The 23,679-nt window shown below is 39.5% G+C and overlaps 2 protein-coding genes across 2 annotated transcripts; both read right to left on the bottom strand.

Annotated features, from left to right (window-relative positions):
• Positions 1-709: 709 nt before the first annotated feature.
• Positions 710-10,347, bottom strand: chaf1b (chromatin assembly factor 1, subunit B; the record flags this gene model as incomplete). The annotated part of the gene is made up of 13 exons (XM_079231390.1): positions 710-1,630; positions 2,615-2,703; positions 4,005-4,604; positions 5,646-5,805; positions 5,907-5,998; positions 6,092-6,161; positions 6,289-6,382; positions 7,470-7,554; positions 7,663-7,759; positions 7,910-8,013; positions 8,959-9,079; positions 9,223-9,355; positions 10,222-10,347. 13 exons carry the CDS (start codon positions 10,345-10,347, stop codon positions 1,530-1,532), a joined length of 1,872 nt encoding a protein of 623 aa, XP_079087516.1. The 3' UTR covers positions 710-1,529.
• A 1,607-nt stretch (positions 10,348-11,954) lies between these two features.
• On the bottom strand, positions 11,955-22,991 carry morc3a (MORC family CW-type zinc finger 3a). The gene is made up of 19 exons (XM_079231306.1): positions 22,919-22,991; positions 21,670-21,742; positions 20,796-20,928; positions 20,391-20,615; positions 19,873-20,022; positions 19,324-19,468; positions 18,670-18,798; positions 18,450-18,569; positions 17,016-17,113; positions 16,744-16,851; positions 16,536-16,664; positions 15,875-15,949; positions 15,654-15,696; positions 15,386-15,466; positions 14,945-15,044; positions 14,722-14,791; positions 13,519-14,635; positions 12,853-13,043; positions 11,955-12,718 (listed from the first exon to the last, which is right to left on the bottom strand). The coding sequence occupies exons 1-19, from the start codon at positions 22,955-22,957 to the stop codon at positions 12,544-12,546; spliced, it is 3,201 nt and encodes a 1,066-aa protein (XP_079087432.1). The 5' UTR covers positions 22,958-22,991; the 3' UTR covers positions 11,955-12,543.
• Positions 22,992-23,679: the final 688 nt, after the last annotated feature.

The raw sequence follows: 23,679 nt of genomic DNA, 5'->3' as shown, positions 1-23,679 counted from the left end.
TAACATTGACTTTAATTTAATAAATTGAATATGGTGTACTTCGGTTAATCTAGGGGATGAACTCTAGTCTCACTTTACACCACAGTAAATTCTACATTCATACAAGGCCAACATGACTGCAATGGTACTTCACTGCCTCAGTTCACTGCTTGTATTTGCCACTAAGTTTGTTTTTATTAAAGACATCGAACCTTAGTGTATTTTAATTACTTGTAAATGTTCAATACTTATAGTATATTCTCACATGTACAAATACAGTTATCATCTAAAATACACAACACGTTACTGTGGAAAGTGTATAACATTCAAACACCACAGCCACGTCATTGACAATTACCACAGTAACGTTAAAATAAGGAGAAACGCTTGTAAATGTGCTGCATCGAGTCAATAATCTGTAGATTTGATTACAAGCATTGAATCAGTGTCAGTGTTTTGTACTTCGTATGCATGGAGGTAATATCCTCTGTATTTTGGATGTATTTCTTTGAGACTCAATGTTTAAAAATGACTTATTTTTGGACAATAAAGAAATAGATTCAATATTTATCAAGCAGTTTTCCCAAGCAATATTTAGATATTCATGTAGATTAAATGCTATATATAAAACATTAACTGTTAACTAAATTAAATTACACGAGAAGGAAGGAAAAGGTATAGATCTTGTTTTACAGTCAAAATCTTCCAACCTCAGAATAAAGAAAACAAATCTTGGCCACAATCTTTAATGTATCAAGACAAATAGCCAAACATATCATGGATGTACATCTACTTAGCAAACGTTGCAGCATTGTTTGCCAACAGGCAGTATTAGTTCTTCTGTACATCAGCTTGGTTCTCACAAGGATCGAAAAGATGGCTCGAGAGATCTACGCCTTAAATCAGTTGAGGCGTTGTACAAAAAAAAAAATCTCCTTAATGATGGTTCTGCTAATTAAAAAAATAAATCTTAACTACAAGCAGTTGACTGTTGTGTAAAGAAAGCATGAATATGTTCTGCAAACCATTCACTATATACAAAACATATTTTATTAGACAATGAGAAAAAGACAGTTGTTAACTTTACACTAGAGCTACGTCACATTAAGATTGGTTGTGTATTCAAAGCTCTCACAAGACACTAAACCTAGAAGTGCTTGTTTGTTCTTCTTCAGGTTTTAAACTGTTTTAGTTTCACAATCACGTTTTTTTTTTTTTAAAGAAATGAGACAAACCTTCCCTTTGGTACAACCGCACTTGAGCATCTAAATGTAAAACAAATCAAATATAATAGAATTACCTGTTTACTGTATGATACAAAAACACGACTAAAATAAGCATTAGTTAAAGGGCACTTACTGCAATGCGGTTGGTTTTATAACGACTACATTATGTGGGGTTAAAGCTTCATCTCGTTAAATCAAGTACAGCCCATGTCGACCCACATGGAGGAGCATCCGGTGGTTCTGTACCGACACTTCTGTAACCGTCACCCTCTGCTGTATGTGCTCTTTTCTGATATCACAGCACCACACTGGTCCCATTAGACACTAAGTCTGGGTGGCACTGGTCTTTACTGGGGGCTCACTGGTCTTCGGCCGCTTGGACTCTGGAGGCTGGCACACTGGATCAGTGGGAGGAGACGGACGTTCTGCAGAATTACAAGTGAATGGATCAGCGACACAAGCGCACATGACCGCCTGGTTCTGTCTGCCTTCTGCTATGATGTAAGAAACCGTATGTAATAAGTAATTCATGTAGCAGATCGACTGACTAGTTAACACACTGACCATGAACATGTTAAAGTCAGGGCACCACTATAAGTATTGGGTCTAATAGTTTGGGTTTGATGAACCGATCTGGTCTGCAGGATAAAATAAAAAGGAGTCTGACTGGGAGAGGAACATGAGTAGTGAGATTATTATTATTATTATTATTAGTATACAGACTTTAAACGAAACCCCAGGTTAGCCGAATATATTGCAAAGAAAACACAAAAGCGAATGGTAGGTTTTATGTTCGCTGTAAACACTGATTACACTTCCCTATATCCCTGGTTTAATTTTGGCCGACTGTGCTTGCCATATTAAAACCCAATTTTAGTTTGTGTTAACTTTCAGTTTTTCCTCTAAACCGAAATCGATGGTCAAAAACAAATGTAAACGGTAATATTATTTATATTGAGTTTTTAAGATCCTGCTTTTCTGCCAAGCTGTACACAAAAGAGCAGACATCATTTAAGTGTTGGATTTGCTGGAAAAATTATATTGTATATCGAGGCACAATTTCTGCGAAAAATATACTGATTACAACTAGTGATGCACAAATCTATTGAGCTGGATCTGTATTGGTTAGATTCTTCCCTGATGAAATGGAGCGGCCTCAGCCTCATGCTACTTCTCATGAAGTGATTGTAAGGACTTCATTATAGGAATATTGGTTTTGAAATTGTGAAAAAGAGAGTACTAGCTTTTCTTAGTACTGTCAGATATCCTTTGTTGAGGTAATGTTGGACCGATACATCATAACAGAAATCACACTGAGGTGAGTGGATTATTCAGCAGTCTCATATTGTTTTCTTTGTGTGATATTTGCAACATGAAGGACAACAGACAAAGTAGTTGTACTCACTCACCATGTTTGGCCTTCTCAGTGGCGGATGGAGTGCGAAAGAGTGAACTGATAGCTGGAGATCGGGATGCAACGGGAGTCAGAGACACTCTCCTGTAAACAAAAAGGATGAATGGTAAAGAAGCTTCAAGCATGAGAAATCAAACCAGCACAAGATACGACAGTAAATTCTACTCTTGTCCACCGTGAATCACGTCCTCTTTGTTAAATTTCTCTTTTGTTCTTCTGATTCAGTCGAATTGACAATGAGCAAAACTAGCCACGGCAAACACTCCAACTTACAGATATAAGGCAAACACAAAAGCATGTGCAGACCTGCCATTGTCTCACACCATCCGTCAGTGATTATTTTTTTTATAGTCAGTGGGGGGTCCAACGGATGCCTCACACCAGACAGGCTTTGTTCTCACTACCAGTACAGACACATGTAAACAGACAAAAACATCACAGGCCCACTACAGCTATTCTCCTATTTTCCTGCATTTTTAAAAGTATAGTGAACACATTTTAAATATCACTGTGCTTTTTTTTTTTTGCATCAAGCACTCTTTTAAACAGCATATTTAGAGATAATCAGCTTAGTTACTTTAATCATTAGCAGGAGGGAGGAGGACACAGTATGGCTCTGTGTATTACTTCCTCAGTCTGATGCCATTTCAAAATATTCAAGGCCATTCTAAAACGTCACAGCGTGCCCATGTGAGGTGTTCACTACACCGGCCTCTTTTAAACTTTAGGATTTAATAAGAAATACCTTAATTGGCTCCACCAAAGCGTCACTCAGAGTTTAACCGTTTTAAATTTCATCTCAAAACACGTTTATCCTCCAAAGAAATTCTATTAACATGATTCGCTCTTATTCTTTTACAAATGTTACTGGTCTTTGAAGAATTTTGTAACCCTGGGTTTTAAAAGTGCTTCATGAATAGTTTTACTTACTAATAATTATGTAAATAGTATAGCTATGATGTTCCAAATAAAAAAACACACAAAATACTTGAGTGGTTTTGACTTTGTGCAGGCTTATTGACGTGTGAGTGACTGCAATGGACAAAAGCATGCCCATCACCTGGGTGAATTCTGACACAATTAATGAAAACACATCCACAAGCGGTACATCCAAAGAAAGTATGATATGCACTAATGCTTAAACAATGAATTAATTGGCAGTTATTATTTGCTGAAACATATCATTAAAAATATAATTAGATGATAGTCAATGATGTAATATTAATTAGCTGTAGTCCTACTACACACAAACGCCATTGGTAAAAGTCTACCTGCCAACAATCAAAGCATTTCTGTGCATGTACAAAGGTTCAAACTTCATATATAATACATTAATTCCCTTTCGATCACTCTGACAGAATCAAACATAACTACTTTTGTATTACCTTGGGGTGGGCCCCTTTGGGGTGGTTGCACCCTTAGGTGTGGTTGCACCCTTAGGAGTGGTGGAGCCAGCATTATTAGCACTGTTTTGGGCTTTAGGGGTGGAGGGAGTGAGGGGGGCAATGCGTGGCTGTGTTGTGGAGGAGTTGGTAGGGGTGAGAGGGGTGACACAGGGTTGTGGAGGAGAGGGTGCGCTGGTGCCTGCAGATGTTGGAGTCTGAGGTGCTGAAGGAGCTGTGGTCTTAGCGGGGGAGGGCTTCCCCCAGCCCTCCAGGGTGTTGAGGGTGATCCTACGGGGCTGAGGTTTTGACTTGGCACTCGGGGTGCTCTTCTTCTCCTCTGGGGGAGTGACAGAGGGGACATCTTTGCCAAGGCTGGTTTGGGATGTGGGAGTCGGGGCCGAGCTTGGTGCCTGGGTCAAAGGAGACGAGGTCCGAGCCGCTGAGGACTTCTTGCCCTTTTTCTCAACACCACTGTTCGGGACAAAAACCTCTAAGGTGGGGGGCTCCTTCAGGGGAGTGCCCAACTCTCCAGGAGAGAAGGAGAGGAAGGAGCAGTAGCCGTCTGTGGAGGACACGGCCAGGAAGGAACCGTCACGGGACCTGAAGATGATACAATACAAACACGTGTCAGCAGGTGGACGGCTAAAACATGAGTCAACACATCTTAAATCGCCTTCACGCACAACTCAAGACTTGTTCCGCAATTCAAAAAAGGTCAGGTTTTATAAAAAATATATACAAAAAAAATGCCAGAGAAATATCCTTGATTTTCAAATACGTATTAAAAATATCATAAAGTACGTTATTTTTTTACTTTGAACAATGATTGACTCATTTGTGAATCTTCCTGTTTTGTCTTCAACACATGGGCTGTTGTTGTGCTTCTGTGAAAGAAGGTCACAATCGCTCTGATCTTTGCTGGGAGACGAGAGCTCTGCTGCACTGCCTTTCTGTGATGCTGGATTATTGACATGGGCAAAGCATCCCATCTGTGGCTAGGGTCCAGCAGCATTACCTATATTCCTGGCATGTCAGTAGTCACAGGAATAGTTAAATTAGCTCGCTAAACGGGCTTGTGAAAGAGTAGAGCAACGGGGCTTAATTAGATTAAGCATGTTCCTAAAGCATGCGTTTTACATTACAGAGTAGTTTCATATCCGTGGGTATAAATGTACCAATCACAGCGGTGATTGCTTTAGCCCATTTGAATCAGTAGGGTGTAACTGCCTAACTGCTGTGGGGGTAGTTTGTAGCACGTGCTGCTCTTGGTTTTCCTCGTGAGCTAGTTTAGCGCAGCGTGCCTCCCAATGCCAACAGGACTCAGCGGAGTAGAACGTTTTTCTTCTTCTGTGGTGGGAGAGGCAGACAGCACGCTGCAGTTACGTCGTGTGGGAGGACATTATATTTCACACAATTTAGGCTGCATTTTATTTTCCAAATGCAATAGTATTATTCTCACCAATTGTTCAGTTTGTAATGCGTATATGTATATAAATTTATATAAATTATAAATAAAAACTATTATCCCTGAGGTCCACGACATCCACCACAATTCATTCCTACAGATGACTACTCGAAAGCGTGCTTTGCTACAAGACAAAACACTACAGAAGCAGAGAACATAAGTTAGCCGTAGTTTACCATGTAAGATCGCTGAGTGTGTGGTAATGGATGTTAGACACCAGGCCGAAAGGAATCGTCTGCTGCGTGTCATACAAAAAGACAGAGTCCTCAGATGCCACTGCAAACACCATGCGGTACGGCAACTGCAATACATTGGGGAGAACCTGAACTGAACCGTCTGCAGAGGAGAAATGGTAAAACAAACAGTGTAGACAATTTAAAAAAGGGAGGGCTTCATTATCATTGTTGTCTGTTAACTAATGGTGCGCATGTTCTTGCCTTCTTCCGTCTTGGTCCTCAGTTCAAAGTAGATGGGGCAGCAGCGCACAGCCAGAGTAGCTTTACTTGGACACGGCAAGTGGGCAATAGGCCTAAAAACACAGTTGTATATCAGTTACCGGAATTACTAAAGCCAGAAATGACTCTGAAAAAACAGATATGGCACAGCATGTCATACAGGTTACCTCTTGAGGCTCTTCCTGGAAAAGATGTAGGTGGTATTTATGACATTCTCTCCAAGCTCCACACACCCAGCTGAGGTTACAAAGGGTGACAACCAAAGATAGACATTAGATTATATAAATTATCTCAACTAAAACAATAAAATGTTGTCAGATAAACAGCAGGTAAAAGCCACATTTTGAGCAGGATGCTTGGGTACCTGGGGCGAGCAAGAAAGACCCATCAGGTGTGAATGAAAGCCGTCGGAAAAACGACCTCATGCTGTCATCGTGGAACATTCGGTACTGCTTGACCTGCAACCACAAAGAGAAATGCAGCACAGAGAGTGTGTTACACGTCTACCTCACTTAGCATCAGGGCAGATTCATAATTTAAGACTACGTAGGGAAGACAAATATGTTTCAGTCAACAGAACAGGAGCACGAGTGAGAACAGAGAGCTGATTTCATTTTAAAATAATCCTAAAATGCTACATGCAAAATGTAAAATTGGCTAATTCAGGAAAAAATACATGAATAAGAATTTGGAATAACTAAAAATGTTCTTCTACTTGCTGATAATAATTATTGCAGCCCAACAGGAAGTGATACAAATCCCATTAAAAAGGATGTGGAATCAAGAACATGTTAAATCTTTTCAGGTGGTGTGCCTACGATACAGAATTTATTCCCAACAGAAATACAATATTTTAATCCTGGATGAAGCAAGGATTTACAACCCATCTTTCCTTTACACACAAAAGTGCAGAACACATGTGGCTTAGAGCAGAATAATTTTTTTCAGACACCTCAAAAGAAATATTATCTCAATCAGAAGTACAGACCAACTGACTTATCAAGTGCAGAATGGGAGTTTTACAAAATCCTGAAGTCAGACTTCAGTTCAAAGGCAAAAGGGTCCAGCTTTAGATTGTAAAATGCACTTGTGCAAGCTAATAAAGAAACACCTTGTATAATAAAGAACATTTTGTGAAACTAAATCAGTATCACCTAAAATGGAAGATAAGTATGGAATCATATTTGGAAACATGTAAAATGGAAAGGTTGCGTTATTCTCTGAGGATCCAAAACACATTTGATCAAATTTGGAATAAATGGATCAAATAAATAAATAAATATATATATCTCCCCAGTGTGAGCTGATTTTATTTGACTAACATTTCATGCTTTTCCTCTTCCTGATTGAAATAGTAGAATTGTCAGCTCCCTTGTTTCAAATACACTGTATATAGTTATGTTTGTGAGAGTCTGGGGTGGGTATATGTAGGAAAGTAAAAAATAAGGCCAAATATATAAATACAAATTCAGAACTGTAGTCAAAATTTAGAAATACAGAGTGATTAAATTGACCAGAGTAGTTAAAAGCAACATTCCTACTGACCTCTCCTTCTGCAAGTGGACCAGAGCTCATTTTACTGATACAGAAGGCTTTCTTTTTGGTGTGAGTGCTGTACACACGCATCACTCTAAAAGAGGGGGAAACTCATTTTAAGTATGAAGCAAATTCATTAATTTGATCAAGATGAGATCCACCATGGGGGATGACCACATTGTCTGAATCTCTGTTTTTCTACCTGTCACAGCTGAGAGTGGCTACATATTGTCCCAGAGGATCCCAGGTCACCCCCTGCACGTAGCTCTTATGGTCATTCAAGATGCACAGCTTCTGTCCTAAACACAAAAACAGTTGAAACCAACATGATCAATTCAAAATAAGATATTCTCTTACGTATGTTACAGTATGCCATGGATTCATATTACTAAAATACAAATATAACAAATGAAATTGAATGGAATACACATATCCGAGTCTAAGCAAACCTTTGTTGATGTCCCACATAATAGCCGTGTTATCAACAGACCCAGACACCATGAAGTTTCCATCCCGTGTCCAGCAGATGTCATACACGTCCTCTATGTGTCCCCTGAAGAAAAGTCAAAGAAGAAATGTCTTTGTAAAACAACACTATTGCTACACATTTACATCAATCAGATAGAAAATTGCAAATTGGAATAAACAAGTAGCTCTCAAACTAATTCAACTGTATTTATAATAATGTAATGGTTCTCTTATTATAAGGAAATGTTGTCTAATCTTAGTGATGAGCAAGACATTGATACACATAAAAAAAAAAAACCTAGCTGGTGATTTATAATAGAGGGAAGAACTATTATCAATATGGGGAACATTTGTTCTGGTCGTGAAAAAAGGGCGCTGCAGGAGTCCTTAAACCTAGAAATGAGTTTGCATTTTTGCACTTCCAGATTCCTCGGCTCGAAGTAAAAGGGTGTTTGTTTTTGGTTAGTTGCATGAAATACGGTCTGTGGTTAGAAGCAAGCCAGCAGAAGAGATTTTAACATTTTGTTCAACAATATAAAATACGTCAGTAAATACCCCTCTTGTATATTTTTAAGCTTTTACGTGTCTTAAAAAAAAAGGTGGTTGCTAAGTAGCCAAATGACTAAAAGTCATCTCGCCTTCACAGCCTCTTTATGTTTGTACTCGCGTGTAGTTCTTTTATAGCCTAACGAGAGCAGTTTACGTCTGCTAGTTCATTTGTGAAGATTATCTTTCTGAACAAACCGTGTATGTAATTAACCTCGTGTTAATTCCCCACAACGCAATGTGCTACCTGGGAACACTGAACTGCATTACGGCAAAAGTAAGTCAGGTTTTAATACTTTATATTTATCAATGTCAATCAAACCTGGTGTTGGAAAATTAGCATTACCTAAATACAAATCTACAGTAGATCGGACACTGCTTCTGCATACGTCATTGTTTGACTGTATATAATAGAGAATACAAAATAATAACCGCTTTGGACCCTGCACAGTGCCAACCCAGTGCTTTTTTGACAGCTGTGTACCTTAAAGTCTTGACCACAGACCAGCTCTCCTTGTTCAGCTGAGCATCTTCCTCCTCCTGGAACATGGGGGCCGGCTCAGGCTCCTTTGAGTCATTGAGCTTCCACAGCAGAATTGCCGCATCTTTACCAAATAAAAACCACACGATTATAAAAGGCCATTGTATTTAAAACATTTGTTCAATTTTGAGATTAACACCATCAGTGCATTTCAGATACTGACATATTTCATCTAACATACATGTACTACTACAATGTGTGACATACCGTCTCCTCCTGAGGCAAGCATCTCTCCATTGGGGCTAAAGCGCACTACGTTGACGGCCTTGGTATGTCTAGCCAGATTAGAAAGAAACTCCACCACCGCCTTCCCGTCTGGGCCGCTGTCCACCCGCCACAACTGCATCAACACCAGGGGAAAAAGTCATTAAACACAGTCTCTGTAAATCAGCTGTGACCTTCTAGAGCTGTAGGTTACACTATGGTCCTACCTACTTTTACTCAACATAATATTTTGTAAACATCTGTAAGACATCTGTGATTTGGAAGTTATTCAAGTTTAAAGGCAGTTTGAAGGAGATCTTGTTGTTTGTCTCGTCTAATGTCTAATGTATGCACCGTCCGCCTAGAAAAATCCTTGTTTGTGTAATCATTCCTGGCAAATAAACAGTTTCTGATTCTGATCTGTTTTAAGGTAAACCGAGATTTCATTAAAATGTTATTTAAACATGGTGTATTTGTATTAATAAAAAATAAACGTTTTCATTTCTCTATATTATAACCATTGATGTATGTTTGTTAGGACACATTTTGTAGCACCAACAGGTTTATATAAATCTGATTACTGAAATATGTATTTGAGCGAATTCCGTGTGACAAATTCACCTATTTGAGGACTTGGAAACATCCCTCAAATAATGTCCTATTGAGGATGTCAGTAAGAAATTGTAAGATTATCATAATCTGTATAAAAAATAAAAAATAAACTATTCAACATTTTCTTCAACAGAAAGTGTGAATCTCACTTCTTTGGGCCTGCACAATTGTCCATAGAGCTTTTAATATAATAGAGTTAGTTTTTACAGTCAGATAACGTTTGCTTTCCCTTGTGTAGTATGACACTGTGCCTTTCTTTGACAAATTCATGTGCCCATATTGAGGTTACATCATATGGTCATTAAAGTGATTCTTGGTCTGACACCTATGTGTTCATACAGAACTGTTGGTTCATGACTGCATTGGCCATGTCCATCCACCTCCACTCACCCTGACTGTAGTGTCCACTCCAGCTGTGGCCAGCCGATGAATGCGTCCATCGGGTCTGTGCTGGAAGTCCAGACTGTAGACCGGCTCCTTGTTGTGCCACGCGATCTCACACGTTACCACCTTCATTGTTTATATACGACACCTCATGAGGGAAAAAGCATAAAATGTGACAACGTTACTCCCGACAGTTTCCAATGGACCGATATTAGCGAGCAGCTAACGCAACACAGACTGTTATCTCCTCATGCTGGACAACAGAGAGCCCGTGTGGAAAGTTCCAATAGAACATAATTTGATAAAACGACGTACTTTGGGCACATAAGTCACTGGAAGTTAATGCTACAACTAGCTAACACCGTTAGCAATTCATTTCGCGGGTCTGCTGGGAGGAAGTGTGGCTAAAATGACAAAACCGGGTAAACTTGTAACTCGACAAGAGCTGTTGTTTGCTGACAAACATCTTGGTTACACATACAACAGACTCATATCTGTTTATTGTTGGAACTGAAGCTCCTTCGAGGTAAATTATAGTGTCTTACCTCCCCTGTTGACCAGCTGAAGAGTAATTTCCCGCGTACAATTCGTTCCAAACTTCCGGTCGTATAGGCTGCAGTGATTGGACGAGACCGCGGAGAGGGAGGAGTCTGTCTGTCTGTCTTTACCGTGGGGTGTATTACTAATGTAGATATATTTTTCACGTATTCACCTGTAATATAGTTTATGCGATTCTAATTGAGCTGGCAGTTCCATGTGTGTCATTAGAGACGTTTTAAAATAAATAATTAATAAACTATTTTCAGTTTTGTCAAATGTGATGTAAATTTGGTCTTCCGCATGTCAACCCCACTGTATTTCATTCTGAGCAAAGTCGTATTGAATTAGGAAGCTGGTATTTTATTACACAGGATACTGAGAGCTCATGTATGCTCATGCTGATGCCACTACCATTGAACACATAACCAGAGCGTTAAGACAAAGGTGACACTCACCAGTGTGTTACACAAAAACATACAATGGTTTTTAATGATATCTAAAATTAGCATAAACGGTTTAGTGAGATGGTTGCTTTGTGTGTCTTGCAATCCCGAATACATCCCATTTGTTCTCTCTGGCCAAGTAAAGAGACGGGCCTTCCTAAATAAATAAAGCTCAACATTTCCATGTCACACCCCACACAGTGTGATTTATAAACCTCAAAATCATAAAAAAAAATGATAGGGGGGGGGGGGGGGGGTATTAGCCTGCAGGTACAACATGCTGATTGAGTCCTCTTATCACGGTCAGTGGTGTAATGAAACCAAGTACATTTACTCAAGTACGGTACTTCAAATATTATTTCCATTGTATACTTCTACTCCACTAGACTACCTCTTGGAAGCTAATATTGAGCTTTGTCCAACTACATGTTTTTCAACTTTTTTGCTATTTACTTTCCAAGTATTATCAATATTTATTATAAATCAACTGATACATTGTGATGTATTATTATTATAGATTATGACATGAAGTGTGTTAAGTAGTCCAGATGAGCTCCACCTTTACCAGCTGCAGTATTCATGATGCTTAAACAATAATGCATCAATACAACATTTCTGTTTGGTGATTTAAGGGATTATGCAAAAACCTTTGTAGTTTAACTTCAGCAATATTTTGGATGTAGGACTTTTACTTGGAAGAGAGTATTTTTACACAGTGGTGTTAATATTTTTATTTAAATAAAAGATACATTCGTACACCTATGATTATGGTTGCTTATTAAACATCGCTCAAACAAGCAGCACAGCCTTTTCAGGTAAGTTTCAGTTTGTGTCACTCAGAAATGTACTGGAAGTCTAGACGGTTCACCAGGACACCAATGATAATGCTCCATAGAGCTTTACCTCGCAGAGCAAAGACAGGAAATATAAAAATATATTTAATAGAAAACATACAATATGCTTTAATTTATATCAAAGAGAAAACAGGCAACTTTCAGTGTAAAACAGAAACAAAATCAGATACAGAGTCTATTTTTGTGGAAAACCTAAACCAAGCATTGGGCTTCTATGACTCCACCCAAAATTTGACCAGCAAAGTGAATGGCCTGTAACATTTATTAATGTACATTGTAGTTGTATTGATGTATCTGTATTTTATAGCAGTTTTCATCAGTTATCTGTTAGATAAAGAAAGAGTGCAAAGCGGCTCATATGTTGCATTTACTGCATAACAGTACAAAAACAGAATAACATAAATACACTTTCATCTCAAATGATCATACAATTCTGTAGTCATTATTTATAGGTTGAGTACAATTCTTCATTCCATGATCTTATGAGTTGTTTATTCATTTCTTTCTCTGTACATCTGCCCTACCCGGTTGACGGACTCCACATCAGAAAGAACCTGCTCAAGGATCTCATCAATTACATTGCACTGATAATTCACCTGGCCCAGGTCCAGAGCCGGCACGTAGGACAAGAGAAGGCGCCCGATGTTGTGCCTCAGCTCAATCAAACTGAAGGTAGGAGAGAAAAGCAAAAATCTGATTTACTTCTGGGTTGCAAAGTTCTTCAATGGCTTTGTGAAATAGCAATAATTCAGTGACAATTCATGCAATGTGAAAGGAGAGTGATTTTACAACAATCCAACCTTCTTAGTGCATCAGAGTTTGAATTTGAATTTGCTTGGGAAGAATTTGCTGTCGCTCCCGCTTCCTCTGCATCCGTAGAATCAGTGTTTATGTGTGTTGTGCTTCCCTCTTCCCTCTCCTGCTGCCGGCTCAACCGGAGCGCTTCACACTCGGATGCCAGGTTTGCCCTTTCCTCCTCCAGACTGTCCAACTGTTGTCGTAGGAGATCGCCAGGAGAAAAGAAAAAAAGTAAAGGAGGGAGGGTATGCAGGTCAAAATCAAAAGTATTTTGAGAGTAAATTGTGCAAAAGACAATGATAATATATAAACATACAACCTCAACACAACTCATTATTTATGATCACTATGTATAAATAAAGTGCAGTTGGATTCATGTTTGTATATATATATATATATATATATATATATATATATATATATATATATATATATATATATATATATATATATATATATATATACACACACACACACACATACATATATATATATACATACACACACATACATACACACACACACGTATATATGTGTGAGGTTGTTCAGAGGAAACTGACTTGGGAGCTGTTGGCTGTGGTCTCTTTATGGGATTTGTTGACAATAAGAAAAATAAAGATTATCACTGGTCTTGAACTTTAAGTTCCTAACACAGTGAGAACACTGACCCGTGTGTGCAGTTCACACGTCTCTTTTTTTTTGTCATCCAGTTCTCGCATCAGACAGTCCACTTGCAGTGCAATTTCATCAATGTCCTTTTCTTCACATTGGGCAGCACTAGGCTTGGTCTCAGTAGATGTCAGTAAAAGCTCTTTGTCCTTAATCAGTTCATCAACTTTCTGTTTGGCCTTCTCAAACAGAGCTTTGTAGTCCTTCCCCGCCTCGGGTTCCTCCGTCTGGCTGGCCTGGTGAGAACACTCCTTCTTTACATTGATCTGAGACAGATCCTGCAGTCTGCTCTGCATGTCTTGCTGTTGGCCGGTCAGTTTATGAACCTGCTCTTGAAAGGAGTCTCTCTCCACAGCGGTAGCCTGCATCAGCTCTAGGAGCTGGTCCTGCTGGTCCTGTACCTCAGTGACACTGGGGTAGTGACGTGAAGAGTCTGTCTCATCAAAAGCATTCGCACAGGGAAGTCCCGTCTCTTCGTCACTACCCACATGATGCGTCACTCCGTTCTGCAAGGTCTGGTTGCCTTGACATGCACTGTGAGTGTCTCCACTGTTCTCAGCTTTCAGTATTCTTTGCTCAACAGGGCCGACACCGATGTCCATATTTGAACTCTGTTCTCTACCACTCATGGTGGATGTACTCTGCTCTGCTCTCTCCTCCCCTTCAGCTTTAATCATCTGGTCCTTTGTTTCCATCTTCACTTTGGGTCCTTCTGTCTGGGTGGTGCTGCTGGCCACCCCTGGAGGGGGTGCTGAGGAGGAACTGGTTCCCACAGCTGCAGACCCTGCAGGGCCCGTTCCTGCAACATTCGTCTCCGGGGCGTCATCCACAGCATCGTTGCACTCCAAAAGCATGCCGACGTCAGCATCACTGTGCTCCATTTTCACTCGAGTCAAATCACAGACTGGATTTTTTGGCTTAGGGGTACTGGAGATTTCCATGATGAAAATGTCATCATCAGTATCATCATCATCATCATTATTATTTTTATTATCGACAAGCAATGACGGGGAGCTCTGTGGGCTCACATCCAGGAATGTGGATGTATCCGAGTTGCCATTGTTTTTTGGTCTTTTGGGTGAAGTTTGTATAGCAGCAGGCGCTGCTCTTTTCCCCCTGCAATGCAGACAAAGCACAATAAATATGCTTCTTAAACAAAGTCAAATGGATATATTTAAGCTCACAAAAAAACAACATCATACCTGAGGCCTGTTGACAATGAGCATACACTAGAAATGACTGGAAGACCATCGTTACTGGAGGAGCTGCAAGCTAGAGAAAAATACAACAGACATTTTAAACACACACACACACACACACACACACACACACACACACACACACACACACACACACACACACACACACACACACACACACACACACACACACACACACACACACACACACACACACACACCTTACCAGCTTGTGACAGGGTAAGGGCCCTAACGGGAGCGGATCCAGCCCTCGCGGCCCAACTACGCCCCCTCGGAGTAGTTGGGGTGGAGGGGTAATGGGCAGTCTGTCAACAAGCACAACAAAAATTAGACTAGAAAGCATTATTAATTCCCAATGAGGAAACTCCCTTGCCACTAAATCAACTCAGACAAACAATATAGACAATACATTCAGCATAATAATTGATTTGAGACATGATTAACAGCTCAAAGATGTTGCATCTAAAAACTACATTGAAATGTATTCAGACATAGGGATATGTTTTTTTTGGAAAATACTAATAAACCTACACCATATCTACTTCCTGCTATTTATTTAGTAAAACTATAAACTCTATAATTTGTACACAATCATTGTCTTTAGTAAGCATCTACACAAGCATCAACTTTAGTCGTCACTCCCAACCTGCAGAGGTCTCGGGGCCGATTTTGCCCTGTTGAGATCAGCCAGATGTTGTTCCTGTTGACGCTTTATAGCATCCTCTGCCTAGAAAAAAAAAAAAAAAAAAAAGCCCAAACACACTATTAATCATGAGTTAACGTTTTTGGAATCACAAAACCTAACAAACAGTTTACTCTAAATGGTGCTGAGGTGTTAGAGGCACCATGTGGAGGAACCAACACAAGCATGCAGAGAAACGGCAGGTGATTTAAAGTATGGAATGTGTTTTTACCTTTTGTCTTTCCTTCTCTTGAATCCTTTTGTTTTCCCTCTCTCTGTATAAATATAACCACAGGAGTAAGGGAAGGCCCTTCCTTTACTATGCTCAGTTAAAGTATTAGGGCTGCTTTTGGCAGCTTAATACAGAAACATGCATTTCTTATTGAGTCTACAAATTAAATTACATTTGGGGGCAAATGTTGTGGCAGTGTTTTTAAGTGAAATGGGACTCACTGTTGTTTATAGGTCTTGCAGTATGTAGGCTGATCATCATCTGAGTCCTCAGGCTCCTCCTCCACCTGGCAGCTCCTAGGAAGGCAAACAGATAGAGATTGAGAATATCCATAGAGTCTGAGCTGCATTTAGGTTAAACTGTTTCGGACAAAATACCTTGATCTCAATAATGCATATATGTGTTTTGGGCGCTTCCATTTATCAATACATAGAGAAATGTGTCAAAACTTGTTATATCAGACCCAAAACAGACATTTGTTAAATTTGGGGTTATCACCTGTAGATCAAGTTGGAGTCATATGCATGATTCAAGAATGTATGTATATATATATATATATATATATATATATATATATATATATATATATATATATATATATATGTGTTTATGTTACTGGTGTGTTAGTAACATGTTTGGACTGGTGATGGAACAAACAAAAAAAGTTGTTGTAGTGTAAATATGGTTCTAGTAAATTATGCTACAAATATTTTTAGATGTAGTACAACAGTAACAAATATATTGTTGACCTAGAAATACTTTTTTACACTGTGTAGTTTGTCATTTTTACAAAAACAGATTTGCATTTCCATTTAGGTCAGTTTATTTCATCACATGAGATTACAATTATTGCAACAGGTTTTTCCATAATGCTCTGGTTACCTGAATTGAGGATCAGGGTTCAAGCGGCAGTACCATTGCTCTGTCAGCTTGCTGCAGTCGATCCCATCCGGGAGTTTGCGCCAGCGCAAACAGTCATCACACTGTACCCAGTTTTGATCTGGGCGCTCCCTGAGGACATAGATAGAGACGAGTATCAGAGCATGTTGGAAGTCAACATGGTTAAACATATATGCATATATGTACTAACATGGTATCTTCCACTGGTGTGGTGGTGTTTGGATGCTCTCTTTTTCTCTTGTAGCACATTTCATTCCAGTACTCCTCCAGTTTAGTCCCCAAATTGAGCATAGTTTTCCTGTATCAAGAAATCAGACTTCTGCATTACTGACCCTGTGCTGAAAAATAATCCAGTAACATGGTTGATACTTTACAAATATTGTTTGTGTGCAAGGTTCATGCTGAAATTCACTTCAACCATAATCATGTGATCAAAATAGAAGTTGGCTTTGGTGACATTACCTGTACTTATCCGTTTCATCAAAGCTCTGTTTGTTGTGGGTAGGTTCCAGAAAGTGACACTCTATGATCCCAATGACCCCAACACCTTTATTGTTGGCCTGCAGTAACGTTTCAGAAACAGGTTAATAACATTCATAAAAACCCTTGACGACATGTTTTCATTTCATTTTTCATTTTTATTTATTTGAACAGGGACCGTACACATCAATCAACCCAGGGGTAAATGTGTCAGTCTTAGCTAAGGCTAAATTTCAACCGTAGTCCCTGTGGCCAGATATAACAAGCCATCACTAAAGGAAAGAAATGGTTATAACAAAACATCATAAAAAGCAATAAACATACAGGTTACGATCAAATATATAAATAGGCCTCATCATAAAATCATAGACTGGCTAAAGGAACTTTTCCTTCAGGGGATGATACAGTCACCTCTCTCCACAGATCTAGTTTGTCTACCACTCTGCGTGTTTTGTTTGATAAATTCACCAAGTGGAGGAGGAGCCATATCATGAAGAACTTTAAAAACAAGACACATATAGGAGAATTTAGTGATGTTATCCCAGCTCAGGAGACTGTGTTTACTTAGAATTGCACAGTGGTGATAACCCCTGGACTTTTTATCAAGTATTTTAAGAGCCTGCTTATGAAGGATTTGAATTGATTTTAGAGTTATGCTGGTGGCTTGAGCCCAGCTGGTTAGGCAATAGGTCAAATATGGAATGATCATTGCATTAAGGTACAGCTTTGCAGTATCTATGGTGAGATTGTTTCTTATGTACTTGAAATTAAACAAATGAAATCTGACAACTTTTGCCACGTTTTTTACCTGCTTCTTAAAAGAAAGGTTTGAATCGAGGTAGATACCTAGGTATTTATATTCAGGCACTATCTGGAGCCTCTCACCAGAGACATAGACATCCGGCTCAGGTGAGTTACATGCCGTCTTTGTGAAAAACATACAGACCGACTTTTTCACGTTTAGGTGTAAACAGGAATCTGAGAGCCATTTAGACACATTGACCATTGTATCGGTGAGTTTAAGTGCAGCCTGTTCTTTGCTTTTTGCATTGACATAAATCACTGTGTCATCAGCGTACATTTGAATATCAAATCCCTTACAAACACTGGGGAGGTCATTTATATACAAGCTGAATAATAATGGTCCCAAAATCGAACCCTGAGGGACACCCACTTCATATCCTAGCGTAGGCGATACAGCCTCACCCACTCTAACACACTGGGTTCTTCCCTCAAGGTAGGACTTCATCAGTACTAGCGATTCAGCTGAGAAGTTGAAATGTGACATTTTCTTAATCAAGATATTGTAGTTAACAGTGTCGAAAGCCTTCCTGAGGCCAAGAAATACTGCTCCTACTACTCCCCCTTTATCTAATGTGTACCAAACAAGCAGCTCATAAAAACAACACAACTCACCTTGAGCTGGCAGCCCACGCGCTCGTAGGCTTTGATGAGCCGGTTCTTGTAATACATCATAATGCCATACTGGTCTTTACTTTTGGTGTTATAGCCAAAAATAATCGGAATACGTTTATGCTGAAAAAATATTTAAGGAAAACTCAAGAAACACTTCCTGTGCACATATGAAATGTCTCAAACTAAACACTTTTATCAATACTCTGCGATGAAAGGATACCACGAAAGTGGGATTGTAGTGGTCCTTTCTGATGGAGGCAAGACTCTTAGCAATGAGCTGAGATTTCACGTTTTGACCACGAATGATGATCTGCATCCTCGGCTTCAGGTACAGAATACTGCAATAGGCCTACAGCCATTCAAAACCCAATTATCAATTATTTACTCATGCAAATGAGAAGTGATAATGAGAAGTTTAAATATCACAGGGCATTTTTCTGTTGGAGAGAACACAGATTACCTACATTTAAATAGACTCCAGTAAAACAGCTGGCTGAGCTTTAACAATAACACATGTTTTAAGATGTGCCTGATAAGGTTTTTAAACAGAAAGTGAAATTACTTTGTTCAAAAAGCTTAAAACTACATCTGTGAATGTGCAAATGTGGTCAACTCCAAAAATTCAACTGCTAGACCCAAGATGTCTCCTGCTTCACTGAAAGGTTTCTCAGTTTTTGTGGCCTGGAGGCTTAAAGACGTCACATGACACTTGTGTAAATTGCATATTGGACCACAATTGGCCTCAATGTTGGTGCTTGTATGCTTAACATTATATAGTGTGTCACGGTGTGGGGATAAGGCATATACAATGATGCTTGAGGTATAACTCAATCATTAAGAATTATTTGAAGACGTAAACATTACTGCTCCTTACCCGCAGTGAGTAAAAACTCACAGGGATGTTCGAAGTGACCCTGTCTGGATTTTGAGTGGTATTAATTTCCTCGTAGACATCAGCTGGAATTCGGATATCATAACGATTGGTGTTATAATCAAAGTCAGTTGTTCCAGTAGTTGTCCTGTTGAAAACATAAACATAAAGTTTTTGGATTATCTGGTCTTCCTAAAGCCAACATGGATTATTCTTGAATTACGGGGAAATAACTAATCTGTAACAAACAACCACATGCAACACAAGTCTAACAACCTTCCTGCTGTTGGTTAGAAGCACAGTGGAAAAACGGTTTGATACACACACACACACACACACACATTTAGCTGAACACTATTTATACCTCCAGCTTGAATTTAGTTCAGGTTAGTTTGCTGTAGGAATGTCCTGAGAGTTGAAGGGTTAGTAGTTAGGAGGGAGGTCGACATATCTTCTTTATCTGATTGTACAAATCTGAGGCACACAGGCATTAGCACCTGGTTTCTGAAATAAAACGTAAAACATGCGTTTCTATGTGGGAACTAGACCGACCCGCGGAGATTCCAAATGATGATCCGTGTGCCAGTTTTCTTTGTGGAGTTGGAACTGACGGTGTCAATCTCAATAAGCAATTCTTCCTGTGTCTTGAAAGGAGAATAGCTCAGGATGTCCTGCAGGCTGGCTTTGTGCTCCTCTCTTACACTGAGTAAAGCCAAAGTTAAGGACAACTTGCAATGAAAAATGGAAATATGACTGGTGTAGGATTGAGAGACAATGTGAAGGGTTGAGAGAAAATGTGCTTCTTTAAAACATGTTAAATTTATGAAAAATCTATGTATACCTCTATCCAGCCCAAATATAATACATAAAAAAAATGAATAACTACAAAAGGTAGTTATGGAATTATCTTCCAGACTGACATCAATAGGTTAAACTCCTTTTTTTGTTCTTCAGATTTCTCTACAACTTCACTGGAGTCTTCATGTAATCAATTCAGTTGACAATTCATGAGACTTCATCAACATTGAACATGATGCAATGTGCCTTAATGTAGTAGATGAAGGATATACTTGTTTTTCTCTCTCTGTTCAAAGCTGACAATAGGTACACTTATTTGGTTAGCACCAATCTTTTCCAGGTAGGTTTGAGAGAGCATCCCAACGCATGAAGCCTTCTCCGACTTGGAAAACACGATGGCGTCCTTGCCAAGACGCATGGATCCAGACTTGAAACCGTTGCCGTACATTCCAATTGGCCTTACACCCTTTATAGTAGTCTTGTCACTGTACCCAAAGCTAGAGTGGGAAAATTGACACATTATTTTGTGAGTATATGAGTCATGTCATGGTTTACACATCAATGCAGCAACATTTGCTTAAAATGTGAAAATGTGAAGCAATGGACATTATGGATGCCAATGTTGGCAGTGCAATGTCACTGTCCAGTGGAACCATTACCACATTTTCCATAAGTACCTGAGCATCCTATGCATTGTTTCATTAGTCAGTCCATTTCCATTATCCATAAAGCTGAGGCAAATATGTCCATGGACCACAGTCTTATCAATCCAGAACTGTTTGGCACTGACATCTGGATCATAGGCATTGTCTGTTAAAAGAAACAATTTAGTTAATTCAATACTCCACTAGGTGGACTACTACCTGGCAGCTTTTAGTGCTACAGAAATCTAGTATATGCACCACATATTTATGTTTTCCTACAGAGCTCCAATAGTAATCTTAAAATAAAACAATAGATGGTAAAGTCGTGTTAATCATGTTTAATCATTCAAACTTGGGTGGTTAAAAACTCATGTTTTTCTGGTGTGTAACTCAGATCACATATTCATTTATGCTTTACCTGGACTTTAACAAATCATTATTTAGTGGTGACTGGATTGACGTTATAACACTATTTAATCAAAGGTCATATGTTGGTATTTTAATCCAGCTCTTTTGATGTTCTCTATTAATGTTACAGCTAGAACCTAAAACAACATGGGTTGACATAACAAAGTGCTTTGTCATTTTAAAAACCCAAAGAAATAAAGTCATTGGACGAGTATTGTTAGGTTGTTTGTTTGCTGAGAAGCATCTTGTGGATTACTGAGAAAGAGATATTTAATGCTTTAAATTTTACATGTAAATCTTCCTGGTGACGGGAAAAATAAATTTCAATTGTATTTTAATGCACTTAAACATTGCTACTAGTTTAATCTGCTAAATAGGATCATCATTGGTTATGTCATCAAAGACACCATGCAGATCAACTGGAGACATCACTATGTAGTAATATAGAAACTTAAGTACAACATTTCACTTATAACACAACCATGTGATGATGACTCACCTATGAGCTCAGCGATGGCGCTGAAGGGCCAGGTGTGGCTGGTGGAATTTGTATGAAGAAACTTGGGACAAAGCTGCAAGGGGAGCAAATGAAGAGGTACAGAATAGTTAGCTTATATCAATTTGACCTTATTTTCATACATGAACCTATTCAAATTCAATCAAAGTGTCCTTAATCCCTGAAGCTAAAACAAGGCACTTTCATTTGTGGCACAAAGTGGGAGTGTTCCTGAGCACTAGAGTCCCTTTTCCTCATTGTAAACTCGCAGTGAATTCATTAAGAATGGATTGCAGCTGCTGATCTCTGTAAATTGGACAGTTTTTGCAATGAGGCTCACTTTAATTGAAAGGGGCCAATTCTGGCCGAATGTACGCCAGAAATATGGGCAAAGATCACAGGACAATAGTTGTTATTTTTATTACAACAAAAAAAGATTTAAACACCCAAATATACAACTATCTGTTCGTTGGGTAGGAATTCGGTTTGTGAATCAGATATTCCTTGCTGCATTACACAGGCCTTTAAGGGAGAGAGCCGACACTCGGACACACAAAGGGGACATTGAGCGCAGCACAGAGGCGTGGGCGCACCGTCCACACGAGGCCAAAAGACATGACCTTGTCGGGACACTTTGTTTTCGAAAAACATGTCTCTGAGTGTGTGACGAGCGTATGAGCTCGTCACAAAGGTAGAGAGGAGGGAAATGTTGGAAGAAAATGAATGAGAGTGGGATGTCAAGCAGCAAGGGCCCCAAGTCAGAGGACTGGGGGCGAGTATGTTTTACTATGAATGTTTTTACTACATAGAGGCAAATGTCTCATGCTGTCTGGGCTGATACAACTGAAAGTGAAACTGAATAAGTGGTAAATATGAATATTATTATATATATTAACTTTTTTTGTTAACCAATTTACAATAGTGTCTTCGATAAGACAAGTGAGCTACAGGCAGACTCCGAAGAATAACCCATTAGACCTAGAGTTCACTTACTTTACGTTAGGTTCCCGTAAAGATGCGCATAGGTCGCTGCATAGAGCACAGACTGTGTGGTAGAGAGTCTAACGTGGTTATAAATGAGCATTAACGTAAATACGTGGTCTGTTTTCACTCAACAGGGCTGTTAAAACAGTACGAGTACGACATATTTAGCCCCGTCGCTCACATAGCTAGCTAAAGCCGCAGTAGTACAGTTGGCCACATAGTATCACATTGAATGTCACAATATGTATAAAGAGTTTATACCACTGACCGTGCTGAGCGGGACACCTCGGACCGTCTGTGCCGCCATTTTTCCGTAACTACGGAAGTCGTTATGAGGCGTTGACGCCACACTGATGGAGAACTACAAACTGTGAGCCGCTCAGATGTCGACGCTCGTCTTTTCCTCCGGTGGAGCCTCGTTCGCTCCTAAAAAGTTGCTCCGCGGTGCGTCAACACAAACAAGTTTGACTTCAGAGTGTGATATGAACCGGATGTTCCGGCGATCTTCCGCATCCATGGCAGGGACAGTTAAATGAAGGCTCGGACAGCTGTGGAGTATCACGCATGCGCAGTGTAGCTGGAGCTGTGTGGTTGGAGGATTACAGTCTTGTTTCGGCAGACCAGATTTTACTGGGCATATGTCACGCGCCAATACTATGACGCGTGCGCGTGACATCTACTTTTTAAAAAACTTTTCTTGAACCATGGGGCCAATAGAGTGACTGACTCCTAAGTCCGCCTCCCAGCCCTCGGTCCAAACCACAAAACCATTATATATAACCTTGGATTTGTGCATTTGACAACTTTTAGGACAAAATTATTTAAATAAGGACTATCCAAGTGGGCCCCATGGCATCACTTGACGGGCTTGAACAGCATCCCGGCATGCGCATATTTATGTATACGATATCAGGCCTAGGTATAAAATGCACGGCCCGCCACTGGTAAAATGTAATTTAAAGCCCAGCGTTCTTCCTGGGTGCTTAGTCTATTCGTGGTGTTAGGGTACAGGTGTAGGAGCTGGGATGA

This window comes from Taurulus bubalis (assembly GCF_910589615.1).
Source record: "Taurulus bubalis genome assembly, chromosome: 15".
NCBI classification, from domain to species: domain Eukaryota; kingdom Metazoa; phylum Chordata; class Actinopteri; order Perciformes; family Cottidae; genus Taurulus; species Taurulus bubalis.
This window is presented reverse-complemented; position numbering and strand designations above follow the sequence as displayed.

What these genes read in the sequence shown, in the direction of transcription:
- morc3a (XM_079231306.1), bottom strand. Translation starts at nt 22,957, where the DNA reads ATGGCGGCACAGACGGTCCGAGGTGTCCCGCTCAGCACG. An exon ending in GATGAAACGGATAAGTACAG is followed by an intron (nt 16,852 to 17,015) that starts GTAATGTCACCA and finishes TTCTTGATACAG; the next exon opens with GAAAACTATGCTCAATTTGG. An exon ending in CCTTACCCTGTCACAAGCTG is followed by an intron (nt 14,792 to 14,944) that starts GTAAGGTGTGTG and finishes ATTTTTCTCTAG; the next exon opens with CTTGCAGCTCCTCCAGTAAC.